This window comes from Entamoeba histolytica, genomic scaffold (assembly GCF_000208925.1).
Source record: "Entamoeba histolytica HM-1:IMSS scf_1104750517969 genomic scaffold, whole genome shotgun sequence".
Taxonomy (NCBI): Eukaryota; Evosea; order Mastigamoebida; family Endamoebidae; genus Entamoeba; species Entamoeba histolytica.
In genome coordinates this window covers 19,191-35,785 of record NW_001914988.1, presented here as the reverse complement: position 1 = coordinate 35,785, position 16,595 = coordinate 19,191, and the positions used below count along the sequence as shown (strand labels likewise).

Genomic DNA, 16,595 nt, shown 5'->3' with positions numbered 1-16,595 from the left:
ACAATATGAAGAAAAAAATACTAATCAGAGCATATGTATTTTATTATTACAACATTTAGTTAAATAAACCTCCAATATTTTTTTTCTGGCTAAAATAATAAAAAGCTCTTTTTCAAAAATACATTATCTCTTCAAATAAATAAAAGAAAATATCATAATAAATTCAGAGTTAATACATGTATGTCTTTGAAATTATTTTAACATAAAAAAAAAAAGAAATAATTGAGAATGAAAAAAATTTTAACACTAAATCTTACATATGATTACAATTAGAAATAGTGTTAAATGAATATAAAAATGAAAATATTTAACTTAAATTTATAACAATTGATCAAATGTTGCTCTTTTAACTTTAAAAGTAATAAAAAACATCACTACTGAATTAGTTTTTAGTCATTTGTTGTCTTTATTGTTTCTATTTGATTCTGTACTTATGACGTTAATAATATTTACTGTGGTTATTCCTTTTAACTGTCTTGAATAACTAAGTTATAACATAGTGGTTGTTGAATTATTCTTCCATCATCAAATGTTTCATTCTTCCTATAATGTATATGAAATATTTTAATATTATTGATTCAATGGAATTAGATTATAATTAAATTATTCTGTATTTTCTTGAAATTTTTTAAAACCAATTTCTAAATTAATAGTATTAAAAATATAATAATGGTAACATTATTATGTATAATACTATTTTCATGCTTTCTTGTTAGTTAATTATTTTTATTCACCCTTCTTTTTTATTTTATTGAAATAACTCAAAACTGAGTTATAAATAAACCTCAATAAATTATTTGAGAAATAATACTCTTTTTTAAAGTAAAGAGAATGAACTATAAAACAAAAAAAAGAAACTTTATTTGATAAAATAATACATGGTCAACAAGTTCTGTACTAATACAAAGAAACAAAAACAGTTATTAGAGGAATTAAAAAGGTATAATCAAGAACATTATCACAGAATAAAATACAACCATTATCCTCTATAATACTCTTTATTTTGATACTTATTCTAAGTTCCCATTATGTCTAACATAAAAGTCATTAATATTATTCTTCTTAAAGACTTATCTGTGTCAAAATAAAAAATATTGAACAAATTGGTATTTATTCATTTTTCAATTATTTGGAAAATTAGATATAAATAAACACATTTTATACTTTTCATTTACCTCTTATTCTGTTAAAATGTTCTGAGGTAACATTTACAAATGAGTCTGACTCTTCTAAAAAAAATGAAGTACCATCCAAGATTCTTCATGACTTAAAACTCATAGAAATAACTAAATACTTTTAGTCTTTACAAAAATAATAAATACCAATAGTTTGTTTTTGTTATTTAAAATTGAATAAATTTTTTTTATTGATGTTATATATAACATATTTATAATTTCATTTGGTATTTTTATAAATCGTTTATACTAAAAAAGTAAAAAAAATGAATAACTGAGTTTCTATTAAAAAACAGATGCAAACGTCAATGGAAAATCCTTTCTCGTAATTAGATGACGTGGCTACATTTAATATAAATAGAAAAAGCCAAAAAATCAGGGTTTTAAAGTATTAAAAATAAAAAAAATGACGATGAAGAAAAATAGATTAATTAGAATATTTAACTAAATAAATTAAACTTTGATACATTAAAAATCCATTCAAACCCTTGGAACCTTCCAATTCTAAACTCTTCTTTTTATTTAAAGATTTTGGAAGTCATTTTAAATATCACTTCTTTCATGAACGTAGTCAAGCCATCTGCTCAACATATATTTTTTGATACAACGTTTGTAAATAAATATTAAAATTATCAAACACTATTCGATTAACTATTTAAAGTTTAGAATAGTGCACTTGATTCTAAAGAAAGTAATTTGATGTTTTTCTTTTTAATACACGATTACTTTTAGGTAAAGAGGATATAACAAAAGGACTCTTTCTATAGAAAAAGACCTTTTATCATATCTTTTTTTTTAAATTGAGCAGTGTGCAGTAATTCTGCAGTAAATTTATGGTTTATATTAGGTATTTTCATTTAATTTAATATTCACAAAATAGAGATTATATTATTCAAGGTTGTGATGATGATTATTGTTTCGATGAAGAAGAAAATTATTTCTCTCATGAAGATGAATTGGTAACTCCAAATGAGCCAATTGTTAAACATTTAAAAATGAAGGAAGATGATGATATTCATAAAGTCATTGTCCCACCACGAGACTATAATCCAGTCTCACATATTCTATCAGCTCCTGTTTATGATGATAGTTATTGTATGGAGCATGATTTAGTCGAAGATTTTACGAATCAACGACTTTGTAAATCTGTTCAATTTGATAAACAATTAGGTTTAGATTCTTCTTTCGATGAGTCTGATTATGACGATGAAGACAACCATGATAATGATGATTATTTCATGTTTTTATAAATGACTGTTTTTATCTCTTTTAAGTCTTATAACCAACTTATTTTTTTTTTCTTGAATCTTTAATTGTTTTTATTTTTTTTGTTGAACATAAAATATCTAGAAAGGGTTTGGTTGTCTCTATATATTTATAATTTCTATTTCTCATGAATAAAAAACCACCTGTTTATCAAATAAAGTCTGCAGGTTGTAAACAATATGTAGTTGATATAGGAGAAGATAATGAATTAATAATCTCAAGTATGAGAAGGAAAAGTCAACTATTTTTATTAATAGATGGTAGAATAATTAATAGTCAAACCGGAAAAGTACTGTCTGTTCACAATGATGGGAGTGGAAGATTAGAAATTGTACAAAAGGAAAAGGCACTAACAGAAGATGAACTTTGGATTGTAGAAGAAAATAATAGAGAAGGTAGTATAATTTACAATAAAAAATATTCAAATAGATGTATTACTGTTGAAGAAGGTGTATATTGTGATGACTCTTCACTTATATTAGAACCTTATGATGGAAGTAAGAATCAAAGGTTTTGGTTTCATTGTAAAAAACGTAAAAACTAAATAATTTTTGTTATTTATCACATTTCAATCTTCAATATGGAGATAATCATAATTATTTTTTGAAAATGAATAATAAAAAAAAAAGAAATTTTTAATACCAACTAAAAATAATAAATAAAGATGAGTGCACATCAAAACTCTTTTGATTTAGATGTCGAGTCATTTATTCCAAAGTCAAAATCACCAATTAACATAGAGCAATATAATGAATTGGTTAAATCATTACCTCTAAGTACTCCACAAGAATATCTTGATCAAATTAAATACGCTTATCCATGTGATAGAGAAGCTATGGTAGATCTCGTAAAAGAGATTATGCAAAATAAATATGAAATTGATTTTGGTGAAGATGATACAGGTTCATTTTCTGATGATGATTTTGACTTTATCTCAGACGATGATTTAAAGGAATATGAAAATTACTTAGAACATGTCCGATTATCTGATGAATTAAGAGATTTACAAAAAACTATTAATGAACAAAATCCTGAAGATTCTTTAATGTCAAAAACTCAAGCAAAAGAATTAGCCAATGAATATAATAAACTTAATGTATTTACTCATGAAGAATTTAAAAATAAAGTACCACATGATTTTAGTAAAAAAGGTGTTGATTATGAAATTAATGATCAAATAGTAATGGCAATAGGAAAAATTATTCCACCTGAACAATTAACATTAGATAGGTTAGTAGATTATTTAGACACCTTTCATATTTTTGGTATTGTAAGTGAAGACCTTAGATAAGTATATTGTAAATGAAAACGTTGCATAGTTTTTATTTATTTATTATAATTGAATTTTTATTATTTTTATTATAAAAAGTAGTATAATAATAAATAAAATAATAAAAGAGAATAAAAAAAGAAGTAATTTTATGTTTGTGACTGTAATATTCCTAATTGAATCATTTTTTCTATATACTGTCGATATTTGGGGTCTTTTCTTAATTTTTTTAAATTGTTTGGATTTTCATTAATTAGTCTAATAATTTCACGAACTTCATCATGCATTAAATATCTTTCAATATCTGAATTCATTGTTGGTCCTTTAAGTATTTTTCTTTCTTGCTCTTGTTCAATTAATTCTTTGACTTCTTCATATTTTGTTTTAGCTTCATTTATTCCATCTTTTATTGCAATGTCAAAATATTTCTCAGCATTTTCTAATTCTTTTACTTCGAGATATGCATTTGCTAATCTAAAAGCAATTCTTCCATGTCTTTTTTGATCAGTAATTTTATTAATTAAATTACTACAAATTTGAATTACAAATCTCCATTGTTTCATTTCATAATAAACAGCTGATTTATTTAATTGATATATTATATTTGTTTTGTCTAACATCATTGCACGGTTATAACATTCAATTGCTTCTTGAAACATCTTTTGTTTATAATACTCATTTCCTTTTTCTTTTTCTTTTTCTGCTTCAATAATACGTTCTTCATTATTTTTTGGTGGAATAAATGGTTTTGATTTTTTCGGAGTAACGCTCTTAAGAAAATCTTTTACTTCTTGAGATGATTCGTTCTTATCATTATTAACATCTATTCCTTTTTCATCCATTTCTTTTTTTAATTCTCTTTGTTTTTCCTTTGTAATCGCTTCACTCCATAAGGACTTAGTATTTTGTGCATTTAAAAATTGATTCATATCAACACCCATTAATACCATTAAACATTCTGAAATTTTTGGATCTTTTACACCACTTTTAAATAACATTGGATTATTTACATAATCACTTAAATATTCTTTGAAACTTTCATCTTTTAAATACTTCTTTGTACGTTCATTTGACATTAATTTTTCTTCCCAATTATCAAAAACATGCATTGGATCAAATTGAATTGTATCTTTTTCTAATACTTCTAAATGTAATTTTTTCCAATAATCATTCGTTTCTTCCATTGACATTGCTTTTTCAATTACTCTTCTTGCTTCTTGATACTTTTCCATTTTAATTAATGACAATGCAATTGGTTTTAATCCATCAGTCACATTAGGGTTTAGTCGTGCTGAAGTAACTCCATCAGTAAATGCTTCCATATATTTACCAAGTGAGTAATAGCACATTCCTCGTTTTGCAAATAACTCTGAGTCTGTTCCATTCTTTTCAATTAATTTATTATATTCTTCTAACATCTTTTCATCATTTTGATAATCTTCATTGTCGTTACTCATCTTTTTCTGTTTGTTTTTTTTTTATTTTTTTATTTATTTTTTGGGTAAAAAGAATAATTGATTTGTTGTTTTTTTTTAATTTTCTTAAACAATTATTTTCTTTTAGTTCTTCGAATCAACTTCCTTTTTTCAGAAGTTTCAATATTATCCCGAGTTATTAGATTATTTTTTTCCTATCTGTCAGTAATTTCTAAAACTAGAAAGAAACTGAATAGAATCTTAAATTTCTACCATTGATGCCCCATTTCAAGAATTACTTCAGACGTGTTCAAAGTCAAAAAACATCATTTAAACTTCTTGTTATTTTAACAGCGTTTTGTGGAATCATGTCACTTGTTGCTTTTTCTTATCAATTTATTTTATATGGCAAATCAGAAGAGACTGATGGTATTTATGTTTGTTTTTATCAAAAATTAAAAATAGTCAAATATTTATTTGTAGATGGACCTTACTTTTGAATCTACTAATGGAACATGTCACTCATATCCATTCAAAGAAAACCGTCCACTTGACTTTATTTACTTTACTGATGTTGGTGTGTATAAATTTTATTGTATGCCACCTTTGACATACCAAGTTATTTGTCATTTATTTGCTACAATGCTTACCTTTATCCTTTCAATAGTGTCATTTGTATTTGGTTCTGTATTAGTTCAAAAAATATCGATAATCTTTATCTTAGCATACATTGCCATTAGTTTTCTTCTTCTTATTGTTGGCATTACTGACACAGTGATGGGATTTAATTCTGATAAGTTTTGTAATAATGAACTTCTTAATACAGTTGATTTCACACACTCTATATCAAAACCTTCTTCTATTCAATGCAACATAGACTATATCACCTATTTTGGAGTATATGAAATAATTGTAGCTCTTTTTGCTGCTGCTCATGGAGTTATTATTGGTTGTTTGTTCTTTGATTACTTTAAATCCAAAAAGGCTTTAAGAGATGAACAACAAAAGCCTTACGCAGATCTTAAGTTTGATTCTCAAGGAAATGTCATTAAATCTGATGACCATAATTTGAAGCAATCAACTAAAAATTCTGAACAAGAAATCGAATTAAAAACTCAACTCACTCAAAACCCAATCCAAATAGAGAATTCAAAATTACATCAAACACAAGAAGTAGTTGACATGCCAAAAGAACAACTACCACAACAAGATAATCAGTCTCAAAAAAGTGAACAAAATGATAATACACCAGAAGTTATCATTACGGAATCAAAATAACATTGTTAATTAATTAGTCTTTGTTTTCAATGTCAATATTGAGAAGGTCTTCTGTTAATCTTATAAAAAGAAGAAAAAATTGTTAATTGAAGAGAAAAATGAAATGAATTTATTTCTTTTCTAATTTGCAAAGAGCAGCATCAAGTCTATCAAAAATTTGGTCTATTTGATTGGAGCTTACTGGAGTAACAATTCCACAACTTTCTAATTTAGTGCAAGTTCCATCAATTTTATCTAATTGTTTTAAAATATTTTCTATAAGTGTTTTTGTTTCAGGAGAAAAAGTGGCTTCTTCTTTCTTAGGTTCAATGTGATATTCTTCTTTCTTAGGTTCAATGTGATGTTCTTCTTCTTTCTTTTCCCAGTTAGAGCTACGTTTTGTATAACCAAAACCTTCATCATAGTTTCCTTTTTCTTTAAACATTTGTTGGAAATGGACTTTGCAATAATAAATTCCATGATTCTTTGCAAAGTTAGAACCGTTTAATGTTTTCTTACAAACACTACATCTAAAACAATTTTTGTGCATAGTAATTCCTTCAATAACAATAGACTCCATTTGATAAGCTTTTTTTCCACATACTGGGCAAGTAGACATTATTTATTTGGAAATTTAAAGTTTGACCTTTAAATTCTATTTTGAGTTGAACCTTTTTCTCATATTTAGTTCTTTTCAAGAACTTTTATTTTTAGTTTTGAATATATTCCTTTTTGTAGCTGAATAATTTAACAAATGAGTCAATGTCAATGTTTTAAAATTCTATTTTTTGAAGTTCTGTGATTTAAAAACAATTATTTCAACAAAACTCTCTTAAAACTCTATTCAGACAAATAATAATTAACAAGAAATATTATTATGATATACATTTTTACTGAAAAAGAGTTTTAATAATATGGACAATAAACAAAAGTATTTATAAATAAAATATAACAACCAAAATAAAAAAATATAATAAAATAATGAAAAATTAATTAAAATATAATAAAAATAAAATGACTTAACAAGAAGGAGCACATTCTGGATGATAGTTTTTATTCCCAACAACAACATAATTTCCTTTAATTGGGTTATTACAACGAGCACATTTAGGTAATTTATTTAACATACATGGATGACAAATAATTTTTCCTTTGTGATTATAATATTTTGAAGTAGAATATATTCTTTGATTACACTTATAACAATGAACACATTTGTCATGATAATAATTCCCGAATATCATTTTATAACTTTCATTTCCATTTATATTTTGATGACAATATTTACATTTCTTTATTCCACTTGTTGAAGATGATTTGGGTGATCCAATAGACACAATAACATCTCCTCTTTTTTTAAAGTTAATCAATGAAGGAGATGATGATGAACTACTTTTTACTTGACTTGATTGTTCAAAACAAACTTTTTCTTTTTGTTTTTTAGGTTTTTCATAAGTGTTTTGATGGTCTCTTTGTATAAAATCAAAGTCTGAAGATGTTGGTGTTAAGCTATGAGTCATTGGGTCAGGGCTACTACTAAAAACAAAATGGATACGTGATTTTTCTTTGGCTTGTTTTCCTTTCTTTTCCTTTTGTACTTCTTTATCTTTACTTTCAAAATAACTCTTTTTAGTACTTATTGAAGAACTTGAAGTTGGTTTAGTACTACAAGTTGTATTAGTACTTGTAACAGGTTTTAGAGAAGATGAGGTAGAAGATTTAGTTATTGTTGATGTTGGATTAGTAGTTTTAAGATTATTAGAAGAAGTTGATTTTACTAAAACCCCACAATTAGTACAAAATTTGGCTGAAAATGAAATACTTTGACCACAATTCGTACAGAAAGGCATTGTTGATTTTAATTTTTATTATTTCATTTTGAGATTAGATATAATAAATCATAAAACAATCTTTTCTTTATTTCTTTTTCTTGTTTTTTGCTGATTAAAAAAGTATAAAAATAACTTAGTTCTCAATTAAATAAGTTTAATGTGTACCCAATAATCTCCTCTTATTCCTGTTGGGGAAGAAAAACCATATCCTTGATACCTATATTTTCCAGTTTGTAAAACAAATTCTCCTAATGACTGACTTTCAACAATGTAAGGAATGGGGATTGTTTCACCAGCATTTTCTTGTGAATATTGGAAAACTCCAATTAAGTCATCACCCACTCTTTGATAATGAGGGTCATTAAGGTATTTTGTTTTTAAGACAACATCTATAATATTTCCATCACTGTCTGTAGAAACAGAATCATAAGTTAATGAAACACCTTCTTTTTCTCCAACAAGAATTGGAACTATTAAACTGTTATTTGCTACACTTACCTCTACTGTACCTCCTGTTAAAAATATGCTTAGAGGAATTTCAACTATTTGTTGAAATAACTGATGTTTTGGATAATTATCTATACACTCCACTAGTTTTTCTTCTTTCTTTTCATCCTCAGGATTTTCTTCTTCTTTCTTTTCATCCTCTGGACGTTCAATAACTTCTATCCTCACATCATATCTTTTTTCATTTGATAATTGAGACCCTTGTTCTTTAAAGGTAATTTGATTACCAAAACTACAACTTTGGAGGTCAAGCTGATATAGCTCAACTTCAAAATAACTTCCTAACATACATTGATTTATGCGAGGAAGAGAGATTTTATGTTCAATAAGACTTGATGCAAGAATAATAAAATATTCAGTATTTGTCTTCAATTTATCTTTGAAAATAACCCCTTTAGGAATGTTTTGCATCATTAGACAATCATATAACTGTTTCTTTAATATATCCAATTGTTGGCTTAAACCATTATATTCCTTTTTTTTTATTTCAATGTCTTTTTTTAAAGTCTCTATTTCTTTTTGTATTTCTTTTGTTTCAGCATAAGTACGTGTAGCATCTTGTTCATTTTGTATTTTAATCTCCGTAAGTTTTTGTTTAAATTCATTGAGTTGTTTTTGTTTCTCCTCTTCAAGTATATGAGAAACTTTTTTAAAGTCTTGAATAACTTTTAAACATTCTTCTTCATGTTTTTTCATTTGAGACATGATTGTTGTGTTTTTCTTGTTAAGGTTATTGACCTCTTGATCTCTTGTTTCTTTGTAGCTATTGTATTGATTTTGTATTTCTTCTTTTTCTTTTCTTAGTTCAGAAATTTGACTTTCTAATTTAGAGGAATTATTCCAATTCAAAAAACTTTGTTTTTTTGATTTTTTTGATTCTTTTGATTCTTTTGATTCTTTTGATTTTTTTGATTTTTTTGATTCTTTTGATTTTTTTGGAATTGTGCAAACCAATTTTTTGCCTGAGTCACTACTTTCTAATTCAATAATTTGGGATTCCATATATTCACTAATAAATTCTTTTGCTGAAGTTTTAAAATGATACCACTGACTTTTAGTTGTGACTCTTTGAAATTTCTGGAGAATAGAAGGTATTTTCTTTAGAAAACTTATTGTCTTGATTTGTTGGGAAAGACAATTCTTATAAATATCAATAGTATTTTCAGAGCCACAGAAAAAATACGTGTCATGAATCAAATTGAGCATATCATCTATTACTTGAATTTTTTTATCAAAGTACTCTATAAAGTAATTTTTAATATTTTTACAAAATTCTAGAGAAGATACTTCTTTCTTGATGTCTGGATAGTATTTAAGCACTGTATCGAAACAATGTTGAATATCATCCACTCGTTCATGAGAATCAGATAAACATATAATGAAGTTTAATGCATTAATAAGCTCTTCTTGTTCGTTAGAATTTAGTGTTGTATCCCAACGATAAGTACTCATCTAAATAATATTGATTTTAAGAAGTATAAATAAGAATCTAAATGACGTTTAACTAAAACTTTGAAATAGATTTTTTTTCCTAAAAAATTGTTATATAAAGCAAAAAAATTACTTAATTAACCATCAACCTTAGCTTTTAATCTCTTAAGTTCATCAGTAAATTTAATGTTGTTTCCAATAACAGCACATGAACATTTAGCAATATTGACAGCAACTCCATCTCTGATTTTGCATTGATTAGTCCATTCACCAAGTTGAATCTTTTCTGGGACTTTAACAATTTTGATTCCTTGTTCTTTGCAAATAGCAGTAAGAAGTCCAGTGTATTTGTCATTATCACAGTCTTCAGCAATGAAACAGAAAAGGGCTTTCTTAGCTTCAATAACTTTAAGGCATTGTCTAATTCCTTTAGTTAAAATGTTTTGTGCTCTTGCTTGATATAAGACAGCTTTAATGTCTTTTAATTCTTGTGGAAGTTCTTGAATTTCTTGTTGGACTTGAGTTTCTTCAGCCATCTTAATCAATTTTTAGTGAAATCTAGGTTTTGTTTTAATTCTTTATGTATTAATTAATTTTTACTAATAAATTATTATTTAATTATTATTTACAATTAAGTGTAGTTTTATATAATTTTAAATAATTATTCACTTCTTTTTTCTGTTTTTTTATCTTTTTTTCAATATAAAATGTTGTGATTGAGTTAAACACGTTTAAGTAGAGTTTATTTTGTTTATTGCCTTTACATTAAATGATATTATAGTATCATTTTTTAAATAATTTATTTAATTTACTATCATTGGTTTATATTACATAAAACATTTGAATTACATTTAATTTTGTTAAAGATATTTTAAAGAAAATGTTAATCTTTTTAATTCACAATATTAAAACCTCAATTTCAAAACCCTTTTTTTCAGAAAATAAAAGAAAAGAGAGATAGAAAAGAAGAAAAGAAATAAATATAAAACAAAAAAGAACTTAAAACCTTCAATGAATAGTGAACTTCTTCAATTACAACAATTTATAGCAAGTATCGTTACAAAGTCAACACAAGGAAATAACCTTAGCAATGAAACTAATTTGTATATTACTCAAATACAACGACCTGAATTTACACCATTACTTCTTCAATTAATTTTAATTCCGAATACAACAAATTCTCCACAACAAATGATGCAAACACAAACAGCAGCAATTTTTTTAAGGCAAATTTTAAAGAAATATTATCAAGAAGAGAATTTTTATTCTTCAAATATTAGAGGAGAAATAAGAAAATTATTATTTCAAGCAATTTTTTCTTCTACACAATTAATTAACAAATTATTATTTGATTGTTTTGCTGTTGTAGCAAATATTGATTTCCCAAAACAATGGCCAGATATGATTAATTTAATTCAACAAACATATCAAAGTGGTACTATTGAACAAAAGTATATTTGTATTCAATTATTATCAGCTGTTACAAAGAAATATAGAACAATAGAAATTAATAACGAAACAGTAAGAGAAATTAAACAAATTGTACAAGTATTTCCATTAATTTTACCATTATTTACTGAATTAAATTGTACTGATAAAATGATTCTTCCAATATTAAAATTTATTCATGGAATTGTTTCAATTGAATTAGTTGATGAAATAGAAAATAATATAGAAATAGTTTCTAAAAAATTAGATCAAATAGCACATACTCAACAACCTAAATGTCAATTAGTAATATTTAAAATATATAATATTTTTTGTTCTAAATATTTGGATAATGACTTTCTTAAAGATACTATGACTGTTATTATTTATCAAACCGTTGTAGATTATTTAAATTCTTCACAAAGAGAAGATAAAAACATTATTGCTGGATATGAAGTTCTTTGTACAATGAATGGAATACTTAAAATTATGAATAATGATCAATTCATTCAAATAATTAATATTATTGCTAAAGATATATCATTAAATCAAGAAGAAATAACTCAAATAAATGAAGAACCTGAAGAATATGTTAAATTAGAACTTGAATCAGAAATTATTTCTGTTAAAAAAAGTGCAGGAAATCTTCTTAATTTAATTAGAAGAATTAGACCTGATACTATGGAATTTGTTAATAGAGGAATTCAAGCATTACAACAAAGTAATATTGATAGTGCAATTCGTTTATTTATTGGATTTGTTGTTGAAGGAGAAATACCAAGATATGGAGCAACAAGAATTAGTGAAGGAGTAGATTTAATTCAGTTTTGGAATAATACAGTAAAGCCATTATTTATTTCATCACCACAAATTGCTGTTATTAAATTTATTCATGAATTTCGTAGTATTTTACCTGTAACAAATCAAGAATATAATGAAATATTTATTAAATTATATGAAATAGCAATATTCCCTCAAGTTAGTGGAGCTAGTTTAGTAAGTTCAATGCTTGCAGCAAATACAATTGAAAAAATGTTATTATTAAAAACTTCAAGTAACTATAATAGAGCAGTTAATGGAATTAACGATGATCAATTAGGAAGGTCATTTGAAATGGCAAATAAATTAGTAAAAAATGGATTACAATTACATTCAATTTATCATTTAAGAGCTGGTGTTAGAATATTACAACGTGCAAGTAAACTTAATTTACCAATGGATGATATGTTTAAAGAACTTGTTATGGGATTAATTAACGAAGCATCAAAAGAAGTTAGAAACAATAAATTAGATGGAAGTTATGTTGGAATGAAATTTGAAGTATTGTCAACAGCATTAAGTATTGGATTACCATCAATTGAACAACAATTAATTAATATTACAGGAGAGGCATTAAAAGTAGACAATATAGATGTAATGGCATATTTATTCCAAATACTTACATTATATCTTCCACAAGTAAGTAGTTTATGTGAGCCAATACTTAATTTACAAATTGGTGATAGATTTTCTATGATCACACCAATTGTTAAATTTGTTACTTCTTGTGCAAAAAAATCACCAAATGTATTTACTGATGAAATGATAAATAAAGCATTAGGACTATTCCAAGTACTATTACAAATTGATTTTATTGATGACGCTTTTATTTTATTAAATGGAATTACTTTTAGTATTCCCTTACAAAGATTAAATCAAATACCAACTATTATCACTTTAATATGTCAACGATTAGCAAGTCATCAAATTAGAAGACTTACTTATCAATTAATTAAGTTTATATTACAAATATGTTATATTAGTGATGCTTCTACAATTCAAGCTTTAAATATTCCTATTGAATGTGGTCAATTGATATTAACTAATATTGTTCAATTACCTGCAGAAATGAATAGACCAGTTTGTGTTGTTGGAATGATGAAATTATTTAGTTTATCACCATTTAATACTTTAATGGTTAACAATGAATCATTAAATTGTTTAATGCAATCTGTACTTGAAACATTAAAGAATAAAAGAATTATTGATTTTGTTCATGAAGATATTAAAGACGATAAAACTACTAATTTAGCAACTATTAAATATCCACATGTAGATCCAGAAATTAAGAATTTAAATGGAGAAATTAAAACTAATTTATCAGCTTTATGCACAACACCAATTAACACTAATGGGCAAAGTGTTGTATTACGGCAATTATTAACTGGTAATACATTAAATTTCTATAATGAAGTAATGTCATTACCTCAATGAATGAAAGAATTTATTTTTTTTAAAGTATAAATGAATATTATGGGTTTTTTCTTTTTAAATAGTAAATTATTATAATATAAAATTATAATATTAATAAAAGCTTTAATTTAATGTTTTTTTGGCTTCAGGAACATTATTACCCGAAGTTAAATGTTTTGTTGATTCAATAAATATCGAAAGACAATACATAACCTTTTTAGGTGCAACATCACGTACTTCTCTTATTGTAATTGGATATTCTCCTTTTAATAATTCAAATGCTTTTTTCTTTAAATCTTCTGCATTTGGAAGAGGAGAAAATCCATAACAATGAATCATACAATGTTGTAAATAAAGTTCTGGAATACAATCAAGAAACTCTATTGCTGTTGCAGGAAGATTCATTAAAATGTAATTTGGTTGAATGTGTTTTTCGAGAACAATTTTTCTAAGATAATCCCTTGCATCCATATTATCACACTCTATTGTTGTTTTATTATTTACTGCATTAATTCTCATATATTTAACTGCAGTTGGATTTAAATCATTTGCATATACTTTAACTCCTTTAAGCGCGGCTGGAATAGCAAATGGTCCTACTCCAGCAAAGGCATCACATAAAATTTCTCCTGCTTTCATTTGATTAATAATTCTAATATGTTCAGTTTCAAGTCGTGTATTCCAATAACATTGTGCATAGTCCAACACAAATTTTACTCCATGACAAATAACAGTAACTTCTGTATTTGGAATACCTGCAATAACTTCTAATGGAAATGTCCTAAATTCATTTGAAATTTCTGCTGTCTTCGTTATTACTGTTTGAATTCTTGGATAATTCTTTATAAGAAATGCTTCTCCAATAATATATTTAAATTCCATTTGTTCTTCTTTTAAATTCATATGTGCTAATGTTCCTACAGTTTCAAATGAACTAGGTAATTGAATATTTTTATTTATATACCTCTTCATAATTTCATTAACATTAAAATTTTTAATTGTTAAAGGAACTTCTGTCTCAACTGTTTTTAAGTGATTGTCTTGAATTAATTTTTGTGTTTGTTCTTTTAATGGTGTTTCTAATAAAATCATTCTTTCAGAATTATATGGTATAACACATTTTGTCTTTATTCTATTATAACATAACCCCTTAAACATTTTCATATACTTTGCTACCTCATTTGTTTGAACAGGAATTCCTATTACTTTTTCGTTTATATTAAAGTCATTAACATTAATATATTTTAATTCAGGGAGTTGTTCCTTTTCCATAATTTTAAATGACTTTTTCTAGATAAGTGGATGACAAGGGTTTAAATTAAAAGAAAACAAAAATTCAAGATTGTGTTTTCATTGAATCTTATAATTTCAAATCTCAAAATTTATATGGTAAAAACAGAATTTAAGAACATCACATATATTTTATTACAAATGTTTTTGTTACAGTGTATTTTTATAATTCCATTAATGGTAATTGTTCTTATTTTACCTATTGAATCAAAACTAAAATTTTTATTTTCTTTTACAAATTTAACTCTTAATAATAAAATTTATCTTTTTTGTTATGTACTTAACTCTTTGCCATTGTTTGTTATTCTTTGTTGATTAAATAAAAATAAACTTCTCACGAAAATAGATCAATTGGTATTAGATTTATTGTGGAACGATTTAAAGTATGTTGGGATTATTCTTTTACTGTTTTCTTCATTCATTATATCTTAACATCAATAATCAGTATGACATTTATTCCAACTGGAGTTTGTTTATTAAAAAGTAATCATTGACCTACTATTAAACACTCATTTCATAGTCATGGATATTAGTTAACATAGTTGTTTGTATTATCACAACCTTACTTGCTGAGTTTTTGTGTAAACGATATGAACTACAAGATATTTCTTTTACTAACACACAGCTATTAACTCCAATTCAACTCAAATCGATTTCTATAGATTAACTCATCAAGTATTATTCATCACATTGTTTTAATTAATTCATTTTAATGAGAATATGTTTTATCTATTTTTGACATTTGAACTATTCTATTTTCTAAGTAAAATAAAATAATTCAATCATTTCATGTAATTATTTTATTTCATGGCAATAAAGTATTTTAAAATTACTCACAACTTTTGTTTCTTTTGAGAATTAACATAAATGCTATACTTTTGTTGAATATAAATATTTGAGAGTGATTGGCAAGAAGTTTCAAAAATAGTGATAGAAAAAAGTAAAATAATTCAAGACAATATGAAAAGTAATTAATAAACATTAAATTTTATGAAAAAATAAAAAGGAAAAAATAATGAGAGTTCAATGAAGGTAAATTAATACCGCAATTAGCCTGAAAGTGCAAGAACTAAATTAACGAACTTATCGAATTCAGCATTATCAATTTCTTCTCTCTTCATATTGAAAGTCTTTTGGTAAATACTTCTGCATTGTCCAAGATAAGCAGCAGTACTAATGAATTGGTTCTTTGAAACTTTCTTAGATCCCAATGATGAACCGTTCATTTTCAATAAGACATCAACTGATCTCTTATTGCAATTGAATCCAAGCATTGGAAGAGCTTTGATTAATTCATTGACATCAAGACTTCCACTTTTATCAGCATCAAAGTGTTTAAATGTTTCATTACAAAGGTTCATGAAATTCCATAAAGCAAGGAATTCAAAGAATCCAATTGATCCTGACATATCAATATCAAAGACTCTCATTAATCTCTTTATTGTTTTATCGTCAACTTTAATTCCTCCTGGGAATTTAGCTTTCTTTAATT

At 25.3% G+C, this 16,595-nt stretch overlaps 13 protein-coding genes across 13 annotated transcripts; 6 read left to right on the top strand and 7 right to left on the bottom strand.

Annotated features, from left to right (window-relative positions):
- Positions 1-1,736: 1,736 nt before the first annotated feature.
- EHI_111840 (uncharacterized protein) lies at positions 1,737-2,425 on the top strand (the record flags this gene model as incomplete). The annotated part of the gene is made up of 2 exons (XM_644993.1): positions 1,737-1,783; positions 2,056-2,425. 2 exons carry the CDS (start codon positions 1,737-1,739, stop codon positions 2,423-2,425), a joined length of 417 nt encoding a protein of 138 aa, XP_650085.1.
- Positions 2,426-2,568: 143 nt separating this feature from the next.
- EHI_111830 (uncharacterized protein) lies at positions 2,569-2,985 on the top strand (the record flags this gene model as incomplete). The annotated part of the gene is made up of 1 exon (XM_644994.1): positions 2,569-2,985. One exon carries the CDS (start codon positions 2,569-2,571, stop codon positions 2,983-2,985), a length of 417 nt encoding a protein of 138 aa, XP_650086.1.
- A 120-nt stretch (positions 2,986-3,105) lies between these two features.
- EHI_111820 (uncharacterized protein) lies at positions 3,106-3,732 on the top strand (the record flags this gene model as incomplete). The annotated part of the gene is made up of 1 exon (XM_644995.1): positions 3,106-3,732. One exon carries the CDS (start codon positions 3,106-3,108, stop codon positions 3,730-3,732), a length of 627 nt encoding a protein of 208 aa, XP_650087.1.
- Positions 3,733-3,860: 128 nt separating this feature from the next.
- Positions 3,861-5,168, bottom strand: EHI_111810 (heat shock protein STI1, putative; the record flags this gene model as incomplete). The annotated part of the gene is made up of 1 exon (XM_644996.2): positions 3,861-5,168. One exon carries the CDS (start codon positions 5,166-5,168, stop codon positions 3,861-3,863), a length of 1,308 nt encoding a protein of 435 aa, XP_650088.2.
- Positions 5,169-5,437: 269 nt separating this feature from the next.
- On the top strand, positions 5,438-6,404 carry EHI_111800 (uncharacterized protein; the record flags this gene model as incomplete). Its single annotated transcript, XM_644997.2, has 2 exons — positions 5,438-5,563; positions 5,610-6,404. The coding sequence occupies exons 1-2, from the start codon at positions 5,495-5,497 to the stop codon at positions 6,402-6,404; spliced, it is 864 nt and encodes a 287-aa protein (XP_650089.2). The 5' UTR covers positions 5,438-5,494.
- A 109-nt stretch (positions 6,405-6,513) lies between these two features.
- On the bottom strand, positions 6,514-7,002 carry EHI_111790 (uncharacterized protein; the record flags this gene model as incomplete). Its single annotated transcript, XM_644998.1, has 1 exon — positions 6,514-7,002. One exon carries the CDS (start codon positions 7,000-7,002, stop codon positions 6,514-6,516), a length of 489 nt encoding a protein of 162 aa, XP_650090.1.
- Positions 7,003-7,402: 400 nt separating this feature from the next.
- Positions 7,403-8,233, bottom strand: EHI_111780 (uncharacterized protein; the record flags this gene model as incomplete). Its single annotated transcript, XM_644999.1, has 1 exon — positions 7,403-8,233. One exon carries the CDS (start codon positions 8,231-8,233, stop codon positions 7,403-7,405), a length of 831 nt encoding a protein of 276 aa, XP_650091.1.
- A 106-nt stretch (positions 8,234-8,339) lies between these two features.
- On the bottom strand, positions 8,340-10,174 carry EHI_111770 (uncharacterized protein; the record flags this gene model as incomplete). Its single annotated transcript, XM_645000.2, has 1 exon — positions 8,340-10,174. One exon carries the CDS (start codon positions 10,172-10,174, stop codon positions 8,360-8,362), a length of 1,815 nt encoding a protein of 604 aa, XP_650092.1. The 3' UTR covers positions 8,340-8,359.
- A 96-nt stretch (positions 10,175-10,270) lies between these two features.
- On the bottom strand, positions 10,271-10,700 carry EHI_111760 (40S ribosomal protein S12, putative). Its single transcript, XM_645001.2, has one exon. The coding sequence runs from the start codon at positions 10,687-10,689 to the stop codon at positions 10,291-10,293; it is 399 nt and encodes a 132-aa protein (XP_650093.1). The 5' UTR covers positions 10,690-10,700; the 3' UTR covers positions 10,271-10,290.
- A 464-nt stretch (positions 10,701-11,164) lies between these two features.
- EHI_111750 (importin alpha re-exporter, putative) lies at positions 11,165-13,862 on the top strand (the record flags this gene model as incomplete). Its single annotated transcript, XM_645002.2, has 1 exon — positions 11,165-13,862. The coding sequence occupies one exon, from the start codon at positions 11,165-11,167 to the stop codon at positions 13,832-13,834; it is 2,670 nt and encodes an 889-aa protein (XP_650094.1). The 3' UTR covers positions 13,835-13,862.
- Positions 13,863-13,936: 74 nt separating this feature from the next.
- Positions 13,937-15,085, bottom strand: EHI_111740 (Met-10+-like protein; the record flags this gene model as incomplete). Its single annotated transcript, XM_645003.1, has 1 exon — positions 13,937-15,085. One exon carries the CDS (start codon positions 15,083-15,085, stop codon positions 13,937-13,939), a length of 1,149 nt encoding a protein of 382 aa, XP_650095.1.
- Positions 15,086-15,549: 464 nt separating this feature from the next.
- On the top strand, positions 15,550-15,770 carry EHI_111730 (uncharacterized protein; the record flags this gene model as incomplete). Its single annotated transcript, XM_001913815.1, has 2 exons — positions 15,550-15,570; positions 15,624-15,770. The coding sequence occupies 2 exons, from the start codon at positions 15,550-15,552 to the stop codon at positions 15,768-15,770; spliced, it is 168 nt and encodes a 55-aa protein (XP_001913850.1).
- Positions 15,771-16,120: 350 nt separating this feature from the next.
- Positions 16,121-16,587, bottom strand: EHI_111720 (Grainin 2). The gene has a single exon (XM_001913814.1). The coding sequence runs from the start codon at positions 16,531-16,533 to the stop codon at positions 16,153-16,155; it is 381 nt and encodes a 126-aa protein (XP_001913849.1). The 5' UTR covers positions 16,534-16,587; the 3' UTR covers positions 16,121-16,152.
- Positions 16,588-16,595: the final 8 nt, after the last annotated feature.